The sequence below is a fragment of the Canis aureus genome, chromosome 17 (assembly GCF_053574225.1).
Source record: "Canis aureus isolate CA01 chromosome 17, VMU_Caureus_v.1.0, whole genome shotgun sequence".
NCBI classification, from domain to species: Eukaryota; Metazoa; Chordata; class Mammalia; order Carnivora; family Canidae; genus Canis; species Canis aureus.
Window position 1 is genome coordinate 45,084,337 of NC_135627.1, and position 22,261 is coordinate 45,106,597.

The window sequence follows — 22,261 nt, forward strand, 5'->3', positions numbered from 1 at the left end:
ATTCTTATATATGACACCAAAAGCACAGGCAACCAAAAAACAAACAAACAAAACGAAATTAAACTTCATCAAAATTAAAAACTTATGCATCAAAGGACATTATCAACAGAGTGAAAAGGTAGCCCACAGAATGTGAAAAATATTTGTAAATCCTATATCTGATAAAGAATTGATATCCAGAAAATATCAGGAACTCATGACAAAAAACTAAACAAACCAGTTAAAAAATGGACAAAGAACTTAAACATTTCTCCAAAGAAGATATACAAATGGCCAATGAAAGGCTACTAAATATCACTAATCATTAGGGAAATACAAATCAAAACCACAATGAGATTCCACTTCACGTGTTAAGACGGTTATTATAAAAAATTAAATTAAATAACAAGGATTGGCAAGGATGTAGAGAAATTAGATCTCCTGTGCATTGCTGGTGGGAAATAAAATGGTGCAATCACTGTTGAAAACAATATGGCAGTTACTCAAAAAATTAAACATAGAATTAACCATGTGATCTAGCAATTCTACTTCTGGTTATATGCCCAAAAAAAACTGAAAGCAGAAAACTGAACAGGTATTTGCACAACCATGTTCATAACAGCATTGTTCACAATTAGCCAAAATGTAGGATCAACCCTAATGTTCATCAATGGATGAATGACAAAAACACTGTCTGTCTGTCTATACACACACACACACATACACACACACACATATACACACATACACACAATGGAATAGTATTCAGTCTTAAAAGTCAGGCAGTTCTGACACATGCTACAATATGGATGAACGCTGAAAACATTATGCTATGTGAAATAAGGCAGACTTATATGAAGTACCTAGAGTGGTTGAATTCATAGAGCAAGAAAGTAGAATGGTGACTGCCAGAGACTAAGGGTGGCTATAGGGAGATGCGAAGTTATCTCAGGAGTACAGAATTTAAGTTTTGGTACACAAAAATTCCAGAGATGGATGGCTGTGATGATTGTGTTAACAATATAAGTGTACTTAATGCTACTAAATTTTCACTTAAAATGGTTACAATGTTAAATTTAATGTTACGTATATATTACCATACATACACACACAAAGAAAAAAAATACAAATACAAATCTGTCATGGGAACAGGGTGAGGGGGCACTAAAATGTTCCAGAAACTACATTACTTCTTAAATTACATCTGGTTCAGAACTCTCTAGAACTTGTCTTTATCCAACATACAAAACATTCTGAGGTTTGAGTTTTTCTTCTTTTCATCCCCTATTACCAATTCATTTAAACTGTGTGCTACAACAAGTGCTCACAGTTTAAATACTGCCCAATGTCCCCTTGCGCTATTTATTTTACAAAACAGGGCCCTCTTCCAAAATTAATTCTGTGGTTTATGGTTTCTGTGTGTACATCTGACTTCTATGTGTACTACCTGCCAGAGGCTTATTAAGTAATTAAACTCTCCATGGTTTCTATATCACTATGGTTACCAAATCAAAACAGCAACAACAACCATGAAACCAAAGAGAACTATAATCATATTAAGATGTTTTTAAATGCTTTTTAATGTATATTTTAATTGCCTCCTAACAAGAAATATTAACAGCTTTCAGGAAATAAAATGCAAACGATATAATAAAACATTACAAGGACAACTATCAAACTACTAATAATCAATATGTATGTGTGTGTTTTAGGGGTGAAGAAGTTTCTAGGAATGTTTAACTGACTTTACAGTTAATGAGGTAATTTTGGCTGGGGTTAGGAAAATAATATAAGGTACTGATCTGACTTGAGATCAGATCTGACTTGCATCTTAACACATTTTTAAAAATCTCTAATAATAAAAATACAATTTATTAACTCGGGAAAAGAAAGAGCTACATGAAATGGGTGAGATTTCTCTGGGAAATTCAGAGTTCATAAACTTGGCTATTTATATAAAACTATCAAGCCACTTCTGAATTACTTGCTTTTATAACATTTTAACTAAACAATGCAGTTATGGAACATTATCTTATACTGCATAGTACTGCAGACCTAAATGTAGCTCATTAGTATCATAAGTAATGAGTACTAAGGAATAAAAATGTGCCTAAATGTCTTTATCTATTTACCTCCCAAACAGAGGCACTTTCAAACTAGGACAATAGAAAAGAATAAGGTATCATAAAATAGCAAAAGCTTCTATTGCTAGGCTCCCTTGGCTCATTGTAGATAATAGGAAAGATTTGAGGGTAGCACAAGAACATCAATTTTAGCAAAGAGTAATTAGTTTTATCTGCTTTGTAATTCACTCATTCCACCATCAATTGTTATAAAGTTTTTTGTATGTAAGAATCAAGGCTTTCCTTTAGAGATATGGGAAGTCTAAGAGCTCTCTAATCATAAAATAAGTTATTTAACAGTTCTTTAAGTCCATTTTCTGATCTATATGGACATAATACTCTTTCATAATACTGTTAGGAAGATTACATGGTATACTGATGAGAAGAGTCCAGCATAATACCTACAGATTGTTCAACAAATATTCATGCAATTAAACAAAGCCACAAACAATTCTAACCTCAAGAAGCTTATAATCTATTAAAGGATGTAAGTAAACATAATTTTAATTCTAGGTAAAAATAAATGTGTTTTTTGATACAAATAAAATGTTCTAAGAATTCCATAAGGTGCAACTACTTCACTTGGTGAAGAAGTAAGCATTTGACCAGGGTCAAAAAGCATGGGGGCAATTTGGCAGGTGTCAGGAGAAAGAGTAAGATGAATGATATAAATTGAGAAAAGTTTTTTTTTCCCCAAAAAAGTATAACCGAGGAAAGCATAGAGAATCAAAGAAAGATTTGGCTAGAGCAAAATCCATGCAAAATAATTTAGAAAGTTAAAAAGGAAAATTGGAACTAGGGCTAGACTGTAAACAGCCTTGAATCCAAACTAAGGCATTTGAAATAAAAGCAGGCAGTGATGTGTTCTGCGTGATGCTGAAGGAAGGTAATCTTGAAGAAATAAATAAAATAAATCAGAAGATGAAGAAAGGAAATTTGGAGAGACCAGTGAAAAAGTCACTGCAATAATCCAAATAAGAGATGCAAAAAGGGGATCCCTGGGTGGCGCAGCGGTTTGGCGCCTGCCTTTGGCCCAGGGTGCGATCCTGGAGACCCGGGATCGAGTCCCACATCGGGCTCCCGGTGCATGGAGCCTGCTTCTCCCTCTGCCTGTGTCTCTGCCTCTCTCTCTCTCTCTCTCTGTGACTATCATAAATAAATTAAAAAAAAAAAATTAAAAAAAAAAGAGATGCAAAAAACTTAAACTAAAATAATCAGGGATCCCTGGGTGGCGCAGCGGTTTAGCGCCTGCCTTTGGCCCAGGGCGCGATCCTGGAGACCCAGGATCGAATCCCACGTCGGGCTCCCGGTGCATGGAGCCTGCTTCTCCCTCTGCCTGTGTCTCTGCCTCTCTCTCTCTGTGACTATCATAAATAAATAAAAAATTTAAAAAATAAAATAAAATAAAATAAAATAATCAAGTTGTGAGTATTTTTAAAAATTAAAAAATAAGGGCAGCTCAGCGGTTTAGCGCCACCTTCGGTCCAGGACATGATCCTGGAGACCCGGGATCGAGTCCCACATCAGGCTCCCTGGATGGAACCTGCTTCTCCCTCTGCCTGTGTCTCTGCCTCTCTCTCTCTCTCTCTCTCTCTCTCTCTCTGTGTCTCTCATGAATAAATAAAATCTTCAAAAAATAAAAAAATAAGCTAAAAAAGAAGAAAAGACAAACTATAGCAATAGCAATGGAACTGGAGAGCAAGGAACTGATATAAGATCTGACTGCAGTGGATCAACAGAATTCTTGTTGGAAACAAACTAGAGACATAATCACTAGATAACCTAGATAGACCAGAAGGATGAAGATATCATCAACATAAATAGGGAAAGCATAAACTAAAGTGCCTAGGAAGACAAATGCAGTTAAGAATCTCTCTGCTAGGGGCAGCCAGGGTGGCTTAGTGGTTTAGTGCTGCCTGCAGCCCAGGGCCTGATCCTGGAGTCCTAGGATCAAGTCCCACATCGGGCTCCCTGCATGGAGCCTGTTTCTCCCTCTGTCTGTGTCTCTGCCTCTCTCTCTCTCTCTCATGAATAAATAAATAAAATCTTAAAAAAAAAAAAAAAACTCTGCTATTGTGAAATTCTATACTACATACTAATTGCTTTCAGTTGTATGTATGTGTGGTTGTACATAGGACAAATAGACATATATTCACATATGTTCACAAGCACTATTTTTTTGCAGAATTATACACGGATACATTATACACAGTTTATAACTGGTGTCTTGGGAGTTTTGAAAACTTGTCAGTAAAGAATTACTTTTTAAAATATGTAATAAAATATAGCAAATACTGAAAAATGACATCTGCTCAAAACAATATACTTAAACAAAGGTAGGTAGTTTTCTGTAAAGATGACTGTGTTCCATTTGATTCAACTCTGACACAAAAGACTGGTTTTACTGTTCATTATGGGAATATTTCCTTAAAACATAGAATGCAATAAAAGGAATATAGTTTTTTTAAAAGTTCAAGCCATTTTTCTTAGTTTACACTTACTCTCTGTAACTCCCATTTCTCAATAAGATGTTCTACTTCACCGCCAAGAACTGTGGTGTTAGAGTCATTCAAGAGCAGGAATCCATTTTTTATATCCACAATGCCTGAGAGCTTCACTTTAGTTCCAGGTGGTGTGTTCAGGCTAAAGCAAAGAAAACGGGGAAAAAAAAAAAAAAAAAAAAAGTTAAAACACACTGAAGCTCCCTCCCCCAACTGGAATTCAGTCCTCAATCTAGTCAAGTTTTTCAAAACACACTCTTACAAAAAAAAAATGTTTTTTCAGAGGAGATTGGCTATATATTGTGAATAAATCACCACAGAAGAGGTCAGAAGACCAGGTACAAGGCTATCACATTTTATCTTACTGACAAATGAGTTTCAGTTTCTCCATTAAAAAAAAAAATGTGGACAATAAAAATCATATCTCACAAATTTGTACTAAAGATAAGTAGAATAAGAGATACAAAAGTACCTTCTCAACTATGCCATGCTGTGCAAATGGAAGATCTGTCATGTTTTCCTCTGAGCTTTGACTATGCATGGCAATGATACTCTATGTGCAAAATTAAATTTCAGTACAGAAAAAAAGATATCTGACCAGTAATAATCCTAGAAATTTTATATCTATTTGAGCTACCATAATCCATACGGAACCATGCTCTTTTTTGTTAATTATCTGGTTAAAGATCAAAAGAGAATTATTTACTTTAAAGTTTATTAATTTTAAAAGAACCTGTTATAGGCAACTAAATATTATCAGATTTAGGGCAAATGTTAATTAACCTATGACCCCTTTTACAAAAACCAGAGACAAAATATTTATCCTTCTACTTACTGTTTGGTAAAATAAACATGGGAAGGAATCCATTTCATTACTGAGATTTATTCTAAAGTAAAAGCACAGAGTCCTGCCCCATCTCTGTGCACACGCAGCAAGGGATAAAGTACTCTAAACAGGAGAAAAGATATTCTCAAACACTTAGGACAAATTAGAAAATCAGGCTGAAATGGCTTCACGTTGTTCACATTTTTAAACCTCAGGATATTCACCATGTGCTGATATATGCAACAGCAAAATCAGTGCAAGTGGTGATATCATTGGTCTATTTTGAAGAAAGATGGTTGTAAAGCAGTTATTAACAAGAAGAAATAGAATACACTTGTTTTTAAAGTCTCAAAAATCTCATAGAGAGTAAGACATTATCTGGTGAAAACTATTCTGAGGATCCCAAGCTTTGCCATCCCATGTAACTTACAGAACAAATGGTTATGAATAGCCTTGCCTAACCTAACCCTTAAGGAGAAAGCTCTGTGGTAGTAAATAACTAAGGACAATATTTATCAGACTTCAGTATCAGCAATACTTGAATATGGTTACACTAAGTGAAGTTTTTCCCAATTTCAGGCAATTAGCAGATCCAGATTTTTATATCAACATTTAGGGATTAAAATAAAGTATAGGATACTATACTCTTTAAAGAAAGTACTATAATAACTGAATTGTATCATTTACATAAAACTTATTCTTCAAAATCATTTTTAGCCAACAATTTCTTACAAATTGGTAAAATTAGAAAAAACAATGAAAATGTAGAAACATAAATTAGCAATAAAAGAAACTACATAAGAACTTTAAAAAAAAAAAGAACTTTAAAAACATGCAAATTACAGGGACATTTAAGTTGTGATAATATAACTTTAAAACTAAAAGCTAATCTGAAAACAAATGATAAACTAATTTCGTATAAAATGACTGTACCTTTCTCAAACCTCTCCCTAATAGGTTAAGAGGAAAAAGTTGCCAAGTTATTTGAAGATGTGCTTACAACTTCATTAGGATAATCGATAAAAAGTCCCACTCACCAAATTAAATGATAGTTCTATTCCCACAAAAGGATAAATAGGTACTAAAATTTTAATATAATTTTTAATACATCACCTTCAGGGCCCTAACTAACTTTTATTCAGAGAGCATATTTTGATATAATTACTACTTTTATTGGCACCCCAAAGTGCCTCTACTTTCTATTCAATGCAACTTTTAAAAAGCTATAACCAGACAAATAAACACAAAAACAATGAGAAGAAGGTGTTTAAAGTTAAGGCCACTTGAGAAGTAGGACAGAAATGTTGAAAAAAGCACCACAGAGAAATGCAGTGTCCACTGAAGGCAACACAGTTCGTACCAGGGCCTGCCGTATCCTCTCCAGTGAGTTATTCTACTTTGCTTCTAAGATAACCACTAACCAATCTTACTTTGCTTCTAAGACAAACACCAACTAAGATAAAAGTCTCCCAAATGTTCACATGTAAGAACAGTTCTGCAGGCTGTTGCTCTTATAGCAACAAAAGCAGACATGCTACTTCAATGATAAGTCAATGAGCAAGCAGTGTTTTTTTTTTTTTCAATCATCAAACTGCAATAAACTCAACAAAAGAAGACAGTGAACAACACAAGGGATCCTCCTTTGTAGACGATCTTGTGTTTTCATTTAGCTCAGAGAAATACACAGCAGTAAAATCAGAGAAGGGGCTATTACATGCCAAGTCTTTGAGTCATTTGTGAACTCCTTTGTAGGGAGTCTGACTGAATTTGCCAAAGGAGGAGAGGGAGTCTTTCTCCACAAAAGTAGAAACCTTTCTATTCTTCTAAAAGGCAACAGGGACACCTGGGTTGGTTAAGCATCTGACTCCTGATCTCAGCTCAGGTCTTGATCTCAGGATTTTGAGTTCAAGCCTCACACTCTGCTCCATGGTGGGCATGCAGCATATTTAAAAAAAAAAAAAAAAAAAAAAGACAACATAATCACAAAATCAACAAAACCTGCTTTTTATATGAAAGTCAGTATTTTAGACAAACCTATCCTCTACAGAAGGAAATTCCTTTACCAGAGGCAGATAACAGGTTGAAGGAAGAAAAAAAAAAAAGGAAAACTATTGAGCATGTCATAGAATGCCTCAACCTACCACATTTCTTCCTATATACCACCATCTCAAATCACCTAAGCTCTTCCAAATGGAACTTTTCAATCAGTTGTTTTCAGGACTCTGTCTCTGCATGTGCTATTCCACCTCTCACCTTTCTCAAAACACCTATTCATATTTTAGGTCTCATTCCAGCCTCCTCCTAGTAGTTAATTTTCTAGACTCCTAATTCTTTTAGTTGATACATTCATCATAACTTGTATGCCTATCTGCCTACCTCATTAGCAGATAGTTACTTGGGGGCAAAATCTAAACTGTTTTTTGTTTTGTTTTGTTTACCTTTGTACCTCCAGCACTGGATAAAAGGGCTGGAACACGTGGATGCTAAACACTTGTTAAATGCTCGCTAAGGAGAGAAATACAGTCTAGGAGTTTACATTAAGTGAAAAAGCTCAAAGGACCCAGAGCAGCACATGTAAGAAATATAAAACGACATTACAAATGTCCAATGAAAATTCCCACCTTGGAAAATTGCTCAAACTGAACGGGCACTGAGGAAAAAGGGAACATTTCTCTTTCCTTCTCATTGCTTTTTTCCATTCCAATAGGAATGACTCTAAAAGCCTCTCATAGAAACACATACAGAAGAGTGAAGTTGGACCTGTCTCCCAATACTCACAAAAATTAACTTGAAATGGATCAAGGACTTACGTATAAAACCTGCTACCCTAAAGCTCCTAGAATAAGACATAGGGAAGAAGCTTATCAGTACTGGTCTTGGCAATGGTTTTTTGGACATGACACCAAGAATATAACAATAAAACAAAAATCAACAAATGAGACTGCATCAAACTCAAAAGCTTCTGTATCACACAAAAAATAAAGAGACAATGCACAGAATGGAAAATAGTTTTTGCAAATCATATTTTGGATAAGGGGTTATTTAATATCCAAAAGAAATAAAGAACTCGGTGAACCTAACAAAAAACAGTCCGATTTAAAAATGAGAAGAACTAAACAGACATTTTTCCAAAGAGAACTGCAAAATGATCAAAAGGCAGGTGAAAGCTGTCTAACATTACTACTCATCAGGGAAATGCAAATTAAAAGCACATGAGCTATCACCCCACACCTCTAAGAATGGTTATCATTAAGAACACAAAAGATAACATGTTGGTGAGGATGTAGCGAAAAGGGAACTCATACGTTCTTGGTGGAAATGTAAACTGGCCCAACCACTATGGAAAACAATATGAAGATTCCTCAAAAAATTAAAAATAGACCTACCATATAATCCAGCAATTCTACTTCTGAGTGTATACTAAAGGAAATGAAAACAGGATTCTGACCAGAAACACACACTCCCCTGTTTACTGCAACATTATTCACAGTAACCAAGATATGGAAACAACTCGAATGAATAGATTTAAAAAAAAGATATGGTACATATACACAATGGAATATTATTCAGCATGAGAAAGGAAAATATCCTGCCATTTGCAACAACATGAATGGACCTTAAACATATTATGCTAAGCAAGATAATTCAGATAAAGACTATATGATATCATTTATATGTGGAATCCAAGTAAATTAAACCTGTAAGAAGAGAATAAAACGGTGGATACCATGGAATGGTATAGAGGGATGAGATTAAAGGTGTTTAAGGGCACAAATTTATAATGAGTAGTATATAAACTATAGAGATCTAATATACAGTATAATAAACACAATGACGGTATTGTATTATTTATAATGTGATAAATACTGTTACATTAGGGATCATAATATATAAGGGTATCAAAGTACAATGCTGTACAATTTAAACTTATGCAATGTTACACATCAAATTTATGCAAATAAAAATAAAAACTTCTTATAAAAATAGTCAAAGGAAGAATTCAGAAAATTGTTAGGGAGTTCCTTGTCCTCTAAGAAAGTGGAATGATATCTCTGATATCTTCTTCATTTCCTAAGAAAACTCATTTGTCTATAAAACTTTTCTATGTGATAGACACAGCTGTCAAAGAAGAAATTGTAACATATTCAGAGAATGTGTTTGTTTGGGAAATTTTTGAGTGACCTAAAATGTATTACAAAAACAGAAATGATTACTTTTCATACAAAAACATCTCGGATTTTTTTTTAATAATTAACACTTAAGGAAAGAGTAATCCCATTCTTATTTTCCTATATAAAGTAGAAATATAAACTCTTGAATTTCTTCTGAAAAATTGTAACATGCACTTAACAGTTCTTTCTAAAATTCGTAAAATTCATTTTGAATAGCACCTTCACACTCTGTAACAAATATACTAAATAAAGTGTCAATCACCTTATTTTTGACATATAACTAAATTCCACAGCTGTGCAACTTATGTGCCCATCAGTCATCTGCAAACGCAGCATTCTCGGTGCAGCCTGAGATTCTTCATTGTCCTTTGGTGCAGCAACATTGCGAATTTTCTGAATTTGCAAAACACATGGACCTTCAAGCTGTCAAAACACAAGGGAATAAATATTACTTTCCAGCCATGGCTTTGTTTTTCATTTATTGTGTTTCTCTCTTTCTTAATGGTCATACTTTGTGATTTATAATAATTTCAATTAAGGTCAAAAATGAAATTATGTAACATATGTCAGAGTTTGGGGGGATTTAAAGATAAAACTTCTAAAGCATGTCCTGAATTCATTAATTCTGAATGCATTTTCATAAAGTAATGGGAAAAGTTGAAGAAAACAAAGTTATATTTCTGGATTAAAGGTATATTAATAAATGTTTTTAGTGTTATATGCTCTAAATTATTCACATACATGCCCTCCCCATCTTCTCCATGTACATTAAGGGGCAATCTGGAATTAAAGAACTCGGTAATTTTTTAAGGGACATCAACTTTACAGCACCAGTTGGAAGGAATGTTTCCTGTTTAAAAACATCAAGTTTAAAGTACACCCTCTTCTGGTATTAATGAAGAATACAATACTCCAAAATTTAAACCATATAAAGTTCAAGAAGTGTGAGCTGTACTTGATTTATTTTCACATTATCTTTTCAAGTAAATTTAAATCTAATGCTGTACTACATGCCTGGCACTAAGGAAAAGAAACACTCTCTCCAGCCACATTTCAATGAAAGACAAAAATTAAAATGATGGACTAACCAGCTATTAAAATTTTTATATAATAAAATATCTATGATATAATTGGGAAATGCTGGTAAAATCTGCTTACATGGCTGAAAAATAACATAAAGTGATATTTTCCACATTATAAAATATTTTATCTCTAAGTAGTATCATACCTACAAAGGAAGAAAGGGGCTATTTTTCTGTGACACAGTCCTAAATAAAATTTTTCTGTGCACATGAATGTAATTTATATTTTCAGCAAAGAAAAATGTAAAATGATTGACATTTACACTTAATCCCTTGAGTGAGCATGTCCCAAGTTAACAAATCTGCTACTGCATATTTACCAATATTTTGCCTATAAAGGAATAATTTTGTTATAAATTTAGTCCTAAAGAATATAATTAGAAAAAAAGAGACTAAAATTTCCACCTAAAATTCAGTTACAAAAAAAATTCCAAGTTAAAACAAGTCAAAACCTTTAACAAATATAGATAAGCTGCTAATTCAGGATGAACTATTTCTTTTGCTTTGTTAATTCCCTTAAAATAAGGACATTTAAGTTATTATTATTATTTTTAAGATTTGTATTTATTTATTCATGAGAGACACAGAAAGAGAGAGGCAGAGACATAGACAGAGAGAGAAGCAAGCTCCCTGCAGGGAGCCTGATGGGGGACTTGATCCCGGAACTCCAGGATCACACCCTGAGCCAAAGCAGACTCGCTTAAAACCGCGGAGCCACCCAGGTGATCCAAGGACATTTAAATGAAACCACTGGAAGGTTACAGTTATTATGTTTATCATTCTCTTTATTTTACTAATATTTTTAGCTTCAACATGGATGAATATTCAGCTTGCAGTGTTCAATATGACCCACCAACCATATGCAACTATTAAATTTATATTTAAATTAATTAAAATTAAACTAAAAATTCAACTCTTAACATTAGCCATATTTCATATTTCAAATGTTCTGTATCTGGACAAAACAGATATAAATTATCTATATCACTACAAAAAGTTCTATTAGACAATTGATGATCTAAATCCATGTGTTCCAAAGTGAGACTCAAGCATGCTAAGGAGAGTGCATCCATTGAACCATGAGAGGGAAACTCTTGCTTCTGTTTAATTCCTGATAAAGAAATTAAACTTTCCTAGTATTTCTTATCCAGCATGAGAAGGGCATCCTAACTCAGTCATTTGACATACAGATCACAATGTATCTTTATGGAATTGGGGAGTTCTACAACCCATGAGGGTTGACAGGACACTTTTGGTGATTTTATTTGCTTCCAATGTGTGTGTGTGTGTGTGTGTGTGTGTGTGTTTTAAGATTTTATTTATTTACTCATAAGAGACACAGAGGCAGAGGCAGAGACACAGGCAGAGGGAGAAGCAGGCTCCATGCAGGGAGCCCGAAGTGGGACTCGATCCCGGGTCTCCAGGATCACGCCCTGGGCTGAAGGCGGCACTAAACCGCTGAGCCACCCGGGCTGCCCGCTTCCAATGTGTTGTAACAAACTGCCTTTTATTTGTGTGCAGTTAAATGGATATATAGAATATATTACCTAGTTTTAACAATTAATGCTCATAAAATAGACAAGTAGCTTTAAGTTTCTACCAAAGAAACATAAATTGAAGATAATATCGATGACAAAAACACAGGGTGGGAATACAACCATTTTGCTGATCTCCTACATCCTAGCTGACCATAGGAACAAAAGCTAGAGAATGCTAGGAAATAACACCTGCCCCTGGCTCCTAATATTTCCTAATAAGCAACAAGTTCACTTACTTAATTACTCCAACTCCTGGTCTCTCTAGCTCTTTTAGTGGATTGAATAGTGGCCCCTCAAAAAGATACATCTACCTGGAACCTGTAAAGTAACCTTATTTGGGAAAAGGGACTTTGCATACATAACTGAGGTTAGGATCTAAAGATGAGATCATCCTGAATTAGGATGGGATAGAAATCCAATGATGAGTGAACTTGTAAGATAAAGGGAAATAAACACACGTATAAATAAACACAGAGAGATGCAGGCTAGAGAGGCCATGTGGAGATGGGGGCAAAAATTGGAGTTTCACATCTATAGGGCAAGAATGTCAAAGACTGCCCACAGCTACCAGAAGCTAGGAGAGAGCCATAAAACAGATTTTCCCTAAGAGCCCCCAAAAGGAACCAAACCTGCTGACACATCGATTTTAGACTTCTGGCCTACAGAACAGTGAGAGAATACATTTCCGTGTTTCATGCCACCAAGTTTGCAGTAATTTGTTACAGGAACCTTGGGAAACTAATACACCCACTCATGGAATGACCTATCTGATTGGGAAGAATATATTGTATACACTGAGCTCAGCCTCACCCTTCTTCTTCCTGAGATCTAGCCAGGATCCCTGAGGTATGAACTACTTATTCAGGTTCTTTACGGGACTGACACGACCACAAAGGAGTGTATGTCTACCTGGCCTGTGGTTCAGTGGGTCCATTTGGCTCTCCCACTAAACCACATCCTTCAAAGAAATTTTCATTCATGATAAAGTTGATATTTTGGCCCACATCTCCCACACTTTACTTCTCAATTGATTCAAAAGCAAAGTGGAAAAGGAGGTACTGTTTATTAGGCTCTTCTTAGAAACTCCTAAATTATACAATCTTGTCATAGTCACTTCTCAGTGTGAATCATCAGGCCTTAATATTAGTGATCCCACAATTCAGAAATGTTCTGTAAGCCCACATGTATAATGATATTTCTATTATTATGTTCATAGAATTCAGTTTATTATACTCTGTAGAAAAAAAATACAGAGGTATGGGGTCTAAGTAAAACACAATTTGTAGAATAAAATGCTACAGTTCTAAGATTATAAATCCTAACTTTACACTCTGAATCTAAAATCATCTAAAGATGGGGCACTTGGGTAATTCAATCGATTGAGCATCCGAGACTCGATTTTGGCTCAGGTCATGATCTCAGGGTCATGAGATGGAGCCAGAGTTGGAGTTCCATGCTCAGCAGGGAATCTGATTTCCCCTCTCCCTCTCCCTCTGTCTCTGCCCCTACTCATGCATTCCCTTTCTCTCTCTCTCTCAAATAAATAAATCATTAAAAAATAATAAATAAAATCATCTTAAGGCATCCACAATACTGAATGTGAATTAACCTCAAAATCTGTGTCCAACTAGTGTCAACAGCAACCCCAAACTAAAAAAAAATATAAATTTTAAATAATAAAAAACAAAGATTAATCTTTACCCAAGATTTCTCCTTCTTTGGGGAGGGAGCCAAAGGGAAAGAGAGAATCTTAAGCAGGCTCCACCCATAGATAGGGGTCTATCTCATGACCGTGAAATTATGACTGGAGCCAAAATCAAGTTAGACTTAACCGAATGAGCCACCTAGGCACTCTGCCTAACATTTCTTTAATGTCTGATTTTCTTTTTTGCATGAGTAATAGGGGACAAGTAAAAGAAATTACTGTAAAAAGTTTAAATAGGTAAAAAAAAAATTCATTATTGTCTCTCCAGGTAAAGATTTCTCATCATAATAAATGATACCAAGTATCTGCCAGAAATATTATCTGAGGCCAAAACAATTCATTCAGGCTTCATTCCTTCTTCTGCTTAGGACGATGGACACCTCTCTCGTGTGAACTCCTAAGCAGTCATAGAAACTGATTTGGAATACCAGATTTAAATGGCTCTATTAGTTTATTACTTTATTGATATTAAGTAACACTCCTGTTTATTAATCAGACTCTCCAATGACATGGAGATGGCTGAATGACATGGAACTAGTTGTTTACTGTATGATCACACCTGGAAAACTGAGATTTTTTTCTTTAGGACTCTAGAAATCATCTAAATTTAGAGAGTCTATGATTCTTTTTTTTTTTTTTTTTTTTAGAGTCTATGATTCTTACTGTGAAATATCTGGTAGCCATTTTTAAATAATCTTATCAATTTCCTTGAGAAATAAATTTCCACCATTGATACCTAACATCATAAGCACAGATTCTCCATCAAACTTAGACACAGGACCTACAAATATATTAATTATGAAGGAATCTATGAGTCGGATTAAATTCTGATCAATTTTCCAATATTATTGCAAAGTGGGTTAAAATTAACAGAATAAAAAGTTTCATCCTCCAGTCTTCTTACTTAAAATCATAATTCATTTCATTCTTTATCACTATTTTCAAAGCATTTCCAGTGGCTTATTTAAGATTTCCCAGGGTTCATTTTTCATTCACTTATATCTAGAGAAGTTTTTGATTAGACTATTCACATCTCTATCTTAGGATCCAAGCCAACAGGACAAATGATTCCAGAAAGCTGTCTTGGAAGAAGAAACAGTGGTCCTGCTTTAGCTACTTTAAAAGCCTGAAGGACAAGCATTTATGATGCTCTCTTTCTTATCCTACTTTTTTGCCTGTCAAAACAACTCTTAATATCATTTTAAGAAAATTTTAACAAAAATGAGGATAGGGCAGGAAAAGATCACAGGAAAAAAAAGTATGATTTGTCACACCCTGTACCATTATAAGGATAATATCAGACTCAAAAAAACTAGAATGAAAGACAACTATCTATACAATGTTAGAAATTTCAGAGCATTCCTCACATCATCCATTCAAGCATCTATGCTAAATCTCAATTTGGTGGACATTTTCCTCCAGAGAAGATCTATGTGCGCTTCTGGCAGTAACAACACTACAATTGAGAGAGCCTTGACTTTGGGCTAGTGTAAAAGTAACAAAAATGATCTTAGCCAAACCCTCAACTCAATGTAAGTTAGTAGCACCCCCACTAGCTCCACGTATCCTTTTTGAACAAAGCACTGCTGATTCAGGTGCCCAGGATTCCCATATAGAAAGATCAAGAAAGATCAAATCACAAGAAAACATCAAGAGACTCACAAAGAAGCCACAAAGCATGAGAATCATAAATAAAAAAAAAATTTTTAATGTAAGTCTCTAAGGTCTAGAGATTTTAGAATTATCAAAAGTAGACTATAAGATAATAAGCAAAGACTTGTGCTGGTTCTTTGCAAAAACTAATGAAACTGATACTGAATAGGACCAATCAAGCAGGAGAGAGTAAAGATGCCAATCAGTGATTTAAGAGAGAATATTAATAAAAATATCAACATACTTTCATCAGCAGTGGAAAAGTAAAAGAGAACTATGCAGAGCAGTCTAAATGCCTATCAATTGGTGAATGAAAAGAAAAAGTGGTATATCCATACAATGGAAAACAACTCAGCAATAAACAGAAACAAACTACTGACACATTAACCTCAAAAACATTACACTAAGTTAAAGAAGCCAGATACAAGACAGTACATATGGTATGATTCCACTCATGCGAAATGTCAACAAAAAGCAAATTAATAAAGAAAACATAAAAGACTATAGATATAACATTAAGAATAATAAGTAACAGGTAGAAGAATTTAAGATCAATATACAGTTACCAGAGAGAAAAATTAGTAATTTTTTTAAAACACCATTTATAGCAATAAAAATAAAATACTCCAGGAATAAAGCTTACAAAAGATACAAGACCTATATGCCTTTAATAAATTATAAAACTATGGAAAAACCAAATAAATGAAGAGATATATCTAGAAATGTGCTAGAGGCAGCTCATACCAGTTCACAAGAACCTACTGTACACATTTCTTTCCAATTCCAGCATCAGTGATTTCATGGTGTAGCTTATAATCAGCCATGTAGTAATACTTTTGCTACAAAAGGTAGGAAATGCTACATATCAGAGCTTTTTTCTTCTCTTCATAGAGGCAGCTTATTAGCATTTCACTGGTAAATATGATATCATAAGCATATCAATGGTCTTTAAGCTGACCTGTAAATTCATTGCAATTTCAATCAAAACTCCAACAAATTTTTAGAAACTTGATCATTTGATTCTAAAATTTATATGTGTGTGGGGATGGGCAGGGACAGAATAGCCTAAAGAAGAATAACATATCTTACAACCACAAGATTAGAAAAACGTGATCACTTCAAGTGCCACAAATGATATAGATCAGTGGTACCTCGCGTGTACTACTGAATACAAATGATATAAATTTGGTACAACTACTTTGAAAAATAATTTGGCATAATCTTATAAAGTTGAACACTGGCTTAGCTCTAGCATGTAACAATTCAATCCCTGGCTATTTCCCCAGAGAAACTCTTACAAAATGCATCAGGAAACATATACAAATTTATTCCTAGAAATAGTGCATCTATTATAAAAATAAAAGAAAAAGAAAAGCACTTAAAATATCCATCAGTAGGAGAATGAGTAAGTAAACTGAGGTATATTTAAACAGTTTAATATTATATGAAAGAGAAAACAAATTAATAATAGGTACATGCCACATGCACACATATTAGATATAGAACCCTAAATGATAAGCAAATTACAGCAGGCAATGTGTGAACATTTTTAAAACTTAAAAACAAAACTATGTATTGTTTAGAAATAACTATATATGTAAAATAGTTTTAAAAGTAAAGTTAAACTCTAAATTCACAGCAATCATGTTTTGGTGTGGGAGGAGGGAAGAGCTAGACATGGAGGTAGGCAGAGTAGTATTGTAATGTTCTAGTTCTTATATCAGGCCAAGGCTTCACAGGTACTCACTTCATTATTAAGCTTTAAAATATATAAATTTGTATGTCTCAAATATTACATTAAAATTGTTTACATGATATTTTGAAATTAAAGACATTAGGTAGTTCACAGAGGTGTTAGGAGAATTAGAACTAGAACTGCCACCTACACAGTGAGGGAAAAACACTCATAATCAAACCATAGAACTGGTTTGATGGCCATGGTGTGTTGGTAAAACAGTTCTTAGATGGGGAGAGGAGAGAAGAAGCCTTAATATTTGTAGCATGTCAACTTCCATGGCTGATTTCAATTACCAATAAGTTACTAACTCTAAACTAGGAAGACATGCTGACAATTAGCATTCAGGAGCTATAACAAGCTGGATCCAGCACACTGCAAGTGTCTAGCTGTACATCTTGTACCATCAGTCTCACAGGCCCTCAACTGCTAATACCCTATAAACTCAATCTTGCTGTAGCTTCTACTACTAGCAGAGAGCATTCACCACAGTTCCTGCTTATTTGAGTGACTAGCCCAAGTCAATAGCAGCTACAGCTGACTAGCAGAGCTGCGGTACATATGCATGGCATTGCTGCAAAGGAGGCTGGGAAAAATGCATCCAGCATTTTCTTCTCCACCACATGACTTCTCCACTACATTCCCATATACACAGGAAGAGAACTCTGGTTCTAGGAATCACAAATGTCCACTGTACTTATCTTCCATGTATTATTATCAGTCAAGATTTTGTCAAGCTCTATTTCTTATAGTTTGTACAATAAAGTAGGTTTTTAAAATTTCTTGGAATTTTCCAAATAGACATAATAATGCTGAATATGTGTGTGTGGGTAGGTGTATATATATACCTACACACACATACACTCTCCTATCCTAAGATTTTAAATATGTCCCCAAGTGGGATCTACCCACTATTACCTCATTGAGAAGCACATCTCTAAAAACTAATAGTCTAGCAGGAAAAGCAACCTCCCCACCTTACCAAGCTGAGATGGCTGTCCCTTCATCACAAGTACTTCTGACATAATATTTGTTTCACTATATGAACACTGTAAGTTTCTTGATCTCTCATTAGGTTATGTGCTCCAACAAGGCAGGGGCTGTCTTGTTGATTTGCTGCATCCCTTGAACTTCGCACAAATATGGATTTGAAACTGCTTGACAAATACAGTATTTCCTTTGTCTTTACAATAATTTACTTAATTTACCTCTAGATCTATAAAGTGTGATAGAATCACTTGTGGATCTTAACTGAGAAAACTGAGAGCAGATGGTAATGAACTCTGCCAGAGGTCATTCAGCTACTAAGAGGAAGAATTAGGATTTAGATTTGATCTTACACCAAAGTCTGATGTCTTTCTATTACACATTCTAAAATATGACAAAATTTGTTACATAGCAAAAGCATATATAGGTATAAAGGGCAATGGAAATATTGATGCTTAAAAATTAATTCTGCCCAAAAGAGGTCAAGAAAATTAGGAGAGAAGTAGCATATGAATGGGGATTTGCAGAATAAATAGCAGTTTGCCTGGCAGCAAAGAGAAATTTTAAGAAAGTTACAGTTCCTTCATCTCTGCAGTAAAAAAAGAGAGCAGTAATCATATTTATTTTCAGTGTTTTTCTGAAGGCCACATAGATAATGCATATAAATTGCTTAACACAGGATCTAGCAGAGTCGATTTTCAGTAAAGAGGGGGAGGGGAAGGGGAGAAAAAGAAGAATTTGCTGGAAATCAGGGTTTTTCTAGAGAAGTTAGAAGCTTGCACAATCAGAGAAAGACAATTATCATATGGTTTCACTCATATGTGGAATATAGAAATAGTGAAAGGACCATAAGGAAAAGAGGGGAAACTGAGTGCCGATAAATGAGAGAGGAAGATAAACCATGAGAGACTCCTAACTCTGGGAAACAAAAAAAGGGTTGCAGGGCAAGGTGGGAGAGGGGATAGGATAACTGGGTGATGGACATGATGCAATGAGCACTAGGTGTTATACTATATGTTGGCAAATTCAATTAAAAGACAACAGATAGGACCTATGTATTGATAAAGGATTACCTAATAATAAATTAGTTTTCAGTTATAGAATCATTAATTCATCACTTGCTAAAAGGCTCATTTTTTGAAAGACTCTTGAAAACGTGTCATTAGAGTCATATAAAATGTAAAATGTAGACACTACTTCAAAAATAAAACTTTAGGAGAAAATAAAAAATGAGAATAAAAATTATTAAAAAAAAGAAGCCTGCACAAAAAAAGATCAAGAGAAAATTAAGTCAAATTCACTGAAGATGCTGAAAAAAAAAAAAACAGCTTTGCAAAGGTAGTCCTTCATCCCTATCTCAAATTTCTCAAGTGATATTCACATACAGTGAGAGTGTAAATGTAAAAAAAAAATTAGTCACAGTAAAAAGAAAAACATTCTGAATCATAAATATGGTAATACCTTTACTAGAAGATCTAAAAGTTTCTACTCCTTAGAAATTTTAAAAACAGGGTATTATAAAAGCCTATTGAGAAACAGACATAGTCTTGAATAGGTTCTCCCAAACTTGAGATCTCCTGTAAAAAGCATCAATTTATACATCAAAGTACAGCACAGAACATAATTTCTCTTATTCAATCATTCAGAGCAATTACAGCAAATGAAATATGAGGAAAACACTGTGGGACTTCCAGTCAAAAGTAACCCTTCTGCTAGTGTACCATTTGCCTATTTCCACACCTTTATTCTTCACCTCTTTTGCATTTTGTTCTCTAGGAGAATTAAAAAAAAAAAAAAAAAAAAGTAAGGTGAACAGTTTGTTTTTCAATTATCAAGAGTATTTGTTTAATATATATTGTTTTGTACAGTTGTTTTTAAACCCCACAGAAGTTCTATTAATATTTGCCAATAAACACTTATAAATAAAGCATAGCAGAATCAATATTTCAGAGTAATCCATTATTCTGAAAAATAAAAGTGCATGTTTAATTTTAATAGCCCACCAGAAGGAACACTGACAAACTGTATTATTTACCACAGAATAAATTAACATACATAAAACATGATATAATTTTATTTAAATTAAAACTTTTTTCAATTATTTTTCTTTTCAAAAACATCTAATTTTCTAGACTGATGGTGAAAGGGCATTCACTTTGAATTTTAAGGCAGTGAAGCCATCTTGTGGTTGATATTGGTACTGCTAAAGCTTTGAGCCAGTCCTTTCCATTTGTAAAATTAGGTCTTTAATCAGTTTGATGTTTAAAAAAACATACACAACCTCTCATTTTTAAAGCTTAGAAGGGAAAAATAAATACAGATCTGAAAGCCTTTGCTTTTTAGGGTTCCACAGCAATGAATAAGGTCATCACATAGCTGGACTGGTAAAGTATTTTTACATTAACCTATATTTTATAATTCTATACTTTGGTTCAGAGGCTTAAGCTATGGAAATGACTACTGCAACATATTAAACTTAAAAAAATATGAAAAATACTAAACAGTATTGTAGAAAGAATAGTTTTACTTTTTTGTCATGACTTTGTTCCATGATTTTTTGCTTAAAAGCCATGAGGTTCCAAGACCTTGTAATACCTAAGATATGTAAAGCCTGTCTTGAAACACTCAGAAAAGAAGTTGAAAAAGATGGTTTGTTTCCCCACCACACTTCCTTCCACTCTCACAATCTTTATAGTCTAAAACTCAAACTTCCTCCTGCCTGTGGGAAGACCTGGCTTAGGCGTGGAAGCCTGGAGAAAACAATCTTCTTCCCCCTCAGCATTTCTTTTTTCTTTTATTTTTTTTTAAGTACCTGAGAGTGGGGGTTGAACTCACGATCCTGAGACCAAGACCTGCACTGAGATCAAGAGTCGGATGCTCAAATAACTGAAACCCAGGTACCACATTCCCCTTTAGCATTTTAAAAATTTATCTGAAACCTTTCTTTGCATTAAGGTCATGGGCAACCTTAGGGAGAAAATACAGGAACTGCAAAATAATGCTAAGAGAATGAAAGGAAAGAGAAAAGAACCTGAACGAAACTACTATATTCATTAACTATTAAGTTACTTGCATTTTTTGCTATTCTACTTTCTCCCAAATTAACAATGATAACTAAAAGCAATTACTAAGACTTCAGTCTCAAACTCCAGATGACAGTGCCTTTCTGAAGGCTCCAGATTTGTCTTAGAACAAAAAAGATGTAAATTCAATGTATCCAGGATTAACTGTCTTCTAACTACAGACCTACAATCTTTCTTACCTGACAGATCAAATTGGCTCTCCATTCTTCGTTTCCACTCTCAAATTCCCAAATGCTAAAAATGGTATTATCCAAGACTTAGTAAATATAATAATAATGATACACACCATGTGAGCATTTACTTTTGGTCTCTCTCAGAACTCTCCATACAACTTTAATCTACTTCCAAGGAGGATTACTGCTTTGATGTTAGTGACTTTTCCTGTAAAGAAGCTGCATTCATCAGAACTATCCAAGATTGCTGCCGAATCTGGGTTCTATAATCCAGAAGGTTGCTAAGTATGCTTCCCAGAACACCAGAATCAACATCCCATGGAAACTTGTCTAAAATAGAAATTTTTGGACTCTGTCTCAGTTCAGTGGAATCAGAAACTGGGGAAGTCAGGGGGTACTGGGGGAGGGGCTGGCAATCTGTGTTTTATTCAAGCTTCATGGTGATTCTGATGTATAGTGAAGTCTAAGAACTACTACCACAACTGAAGAAAGAGAGGTACAGAAACTGGAAAAAACTCTGAGAACAATGAAGCTGAATGAAAAGTTTGAGACAGAATAAACAAAGGAATCAAGATAACTAGCTTTCGCAAAAAGAAACCTGTGGCAATGACATTTACAAGTCTACAAGTATATGATGAATTATTCCCAAGGGAAAGTAAACAGATGCTCACCATTTCCCCTAAGGGAAGATAAAGAAGACATTA

General features: G+C 34.4%; 1 protein-coding gene across 12 annotated transcripts in view; it reads right to left on the bottom strand.

The window, feature by feature from the left end:
• Positions 1 to 22,261, bottom strand: part of TDRD3 (tudor domain containing 3) — a 169,407-nt gene that overhangs the window by 83,968 nt on the left and 63,178 nt on the right. For all 12 annotated transcript variants that reach the window (XM_077855463.1, XM_077855459.1, XM_077855460.1 and 9 more), the window contains 2 exons: positions 9,864 to 10,024; positions 4,604 to 4,745 (listed from right to left, as the gene is read on the bottom strand). In XM_077855463.1, coding sequence (XP_077711589.1) covers positions 4,604 to 4,745; positions 9,864 to 9,937 — 216 coding nt within the window. In that variant the 5' untranslated portion in view covers positions 9,938 to 10,024. The remainder of the gene's footprint in view (positions 1 to 4,603; positions 4,746 to 9,863; positions 10,025 to 22,261) is intronic.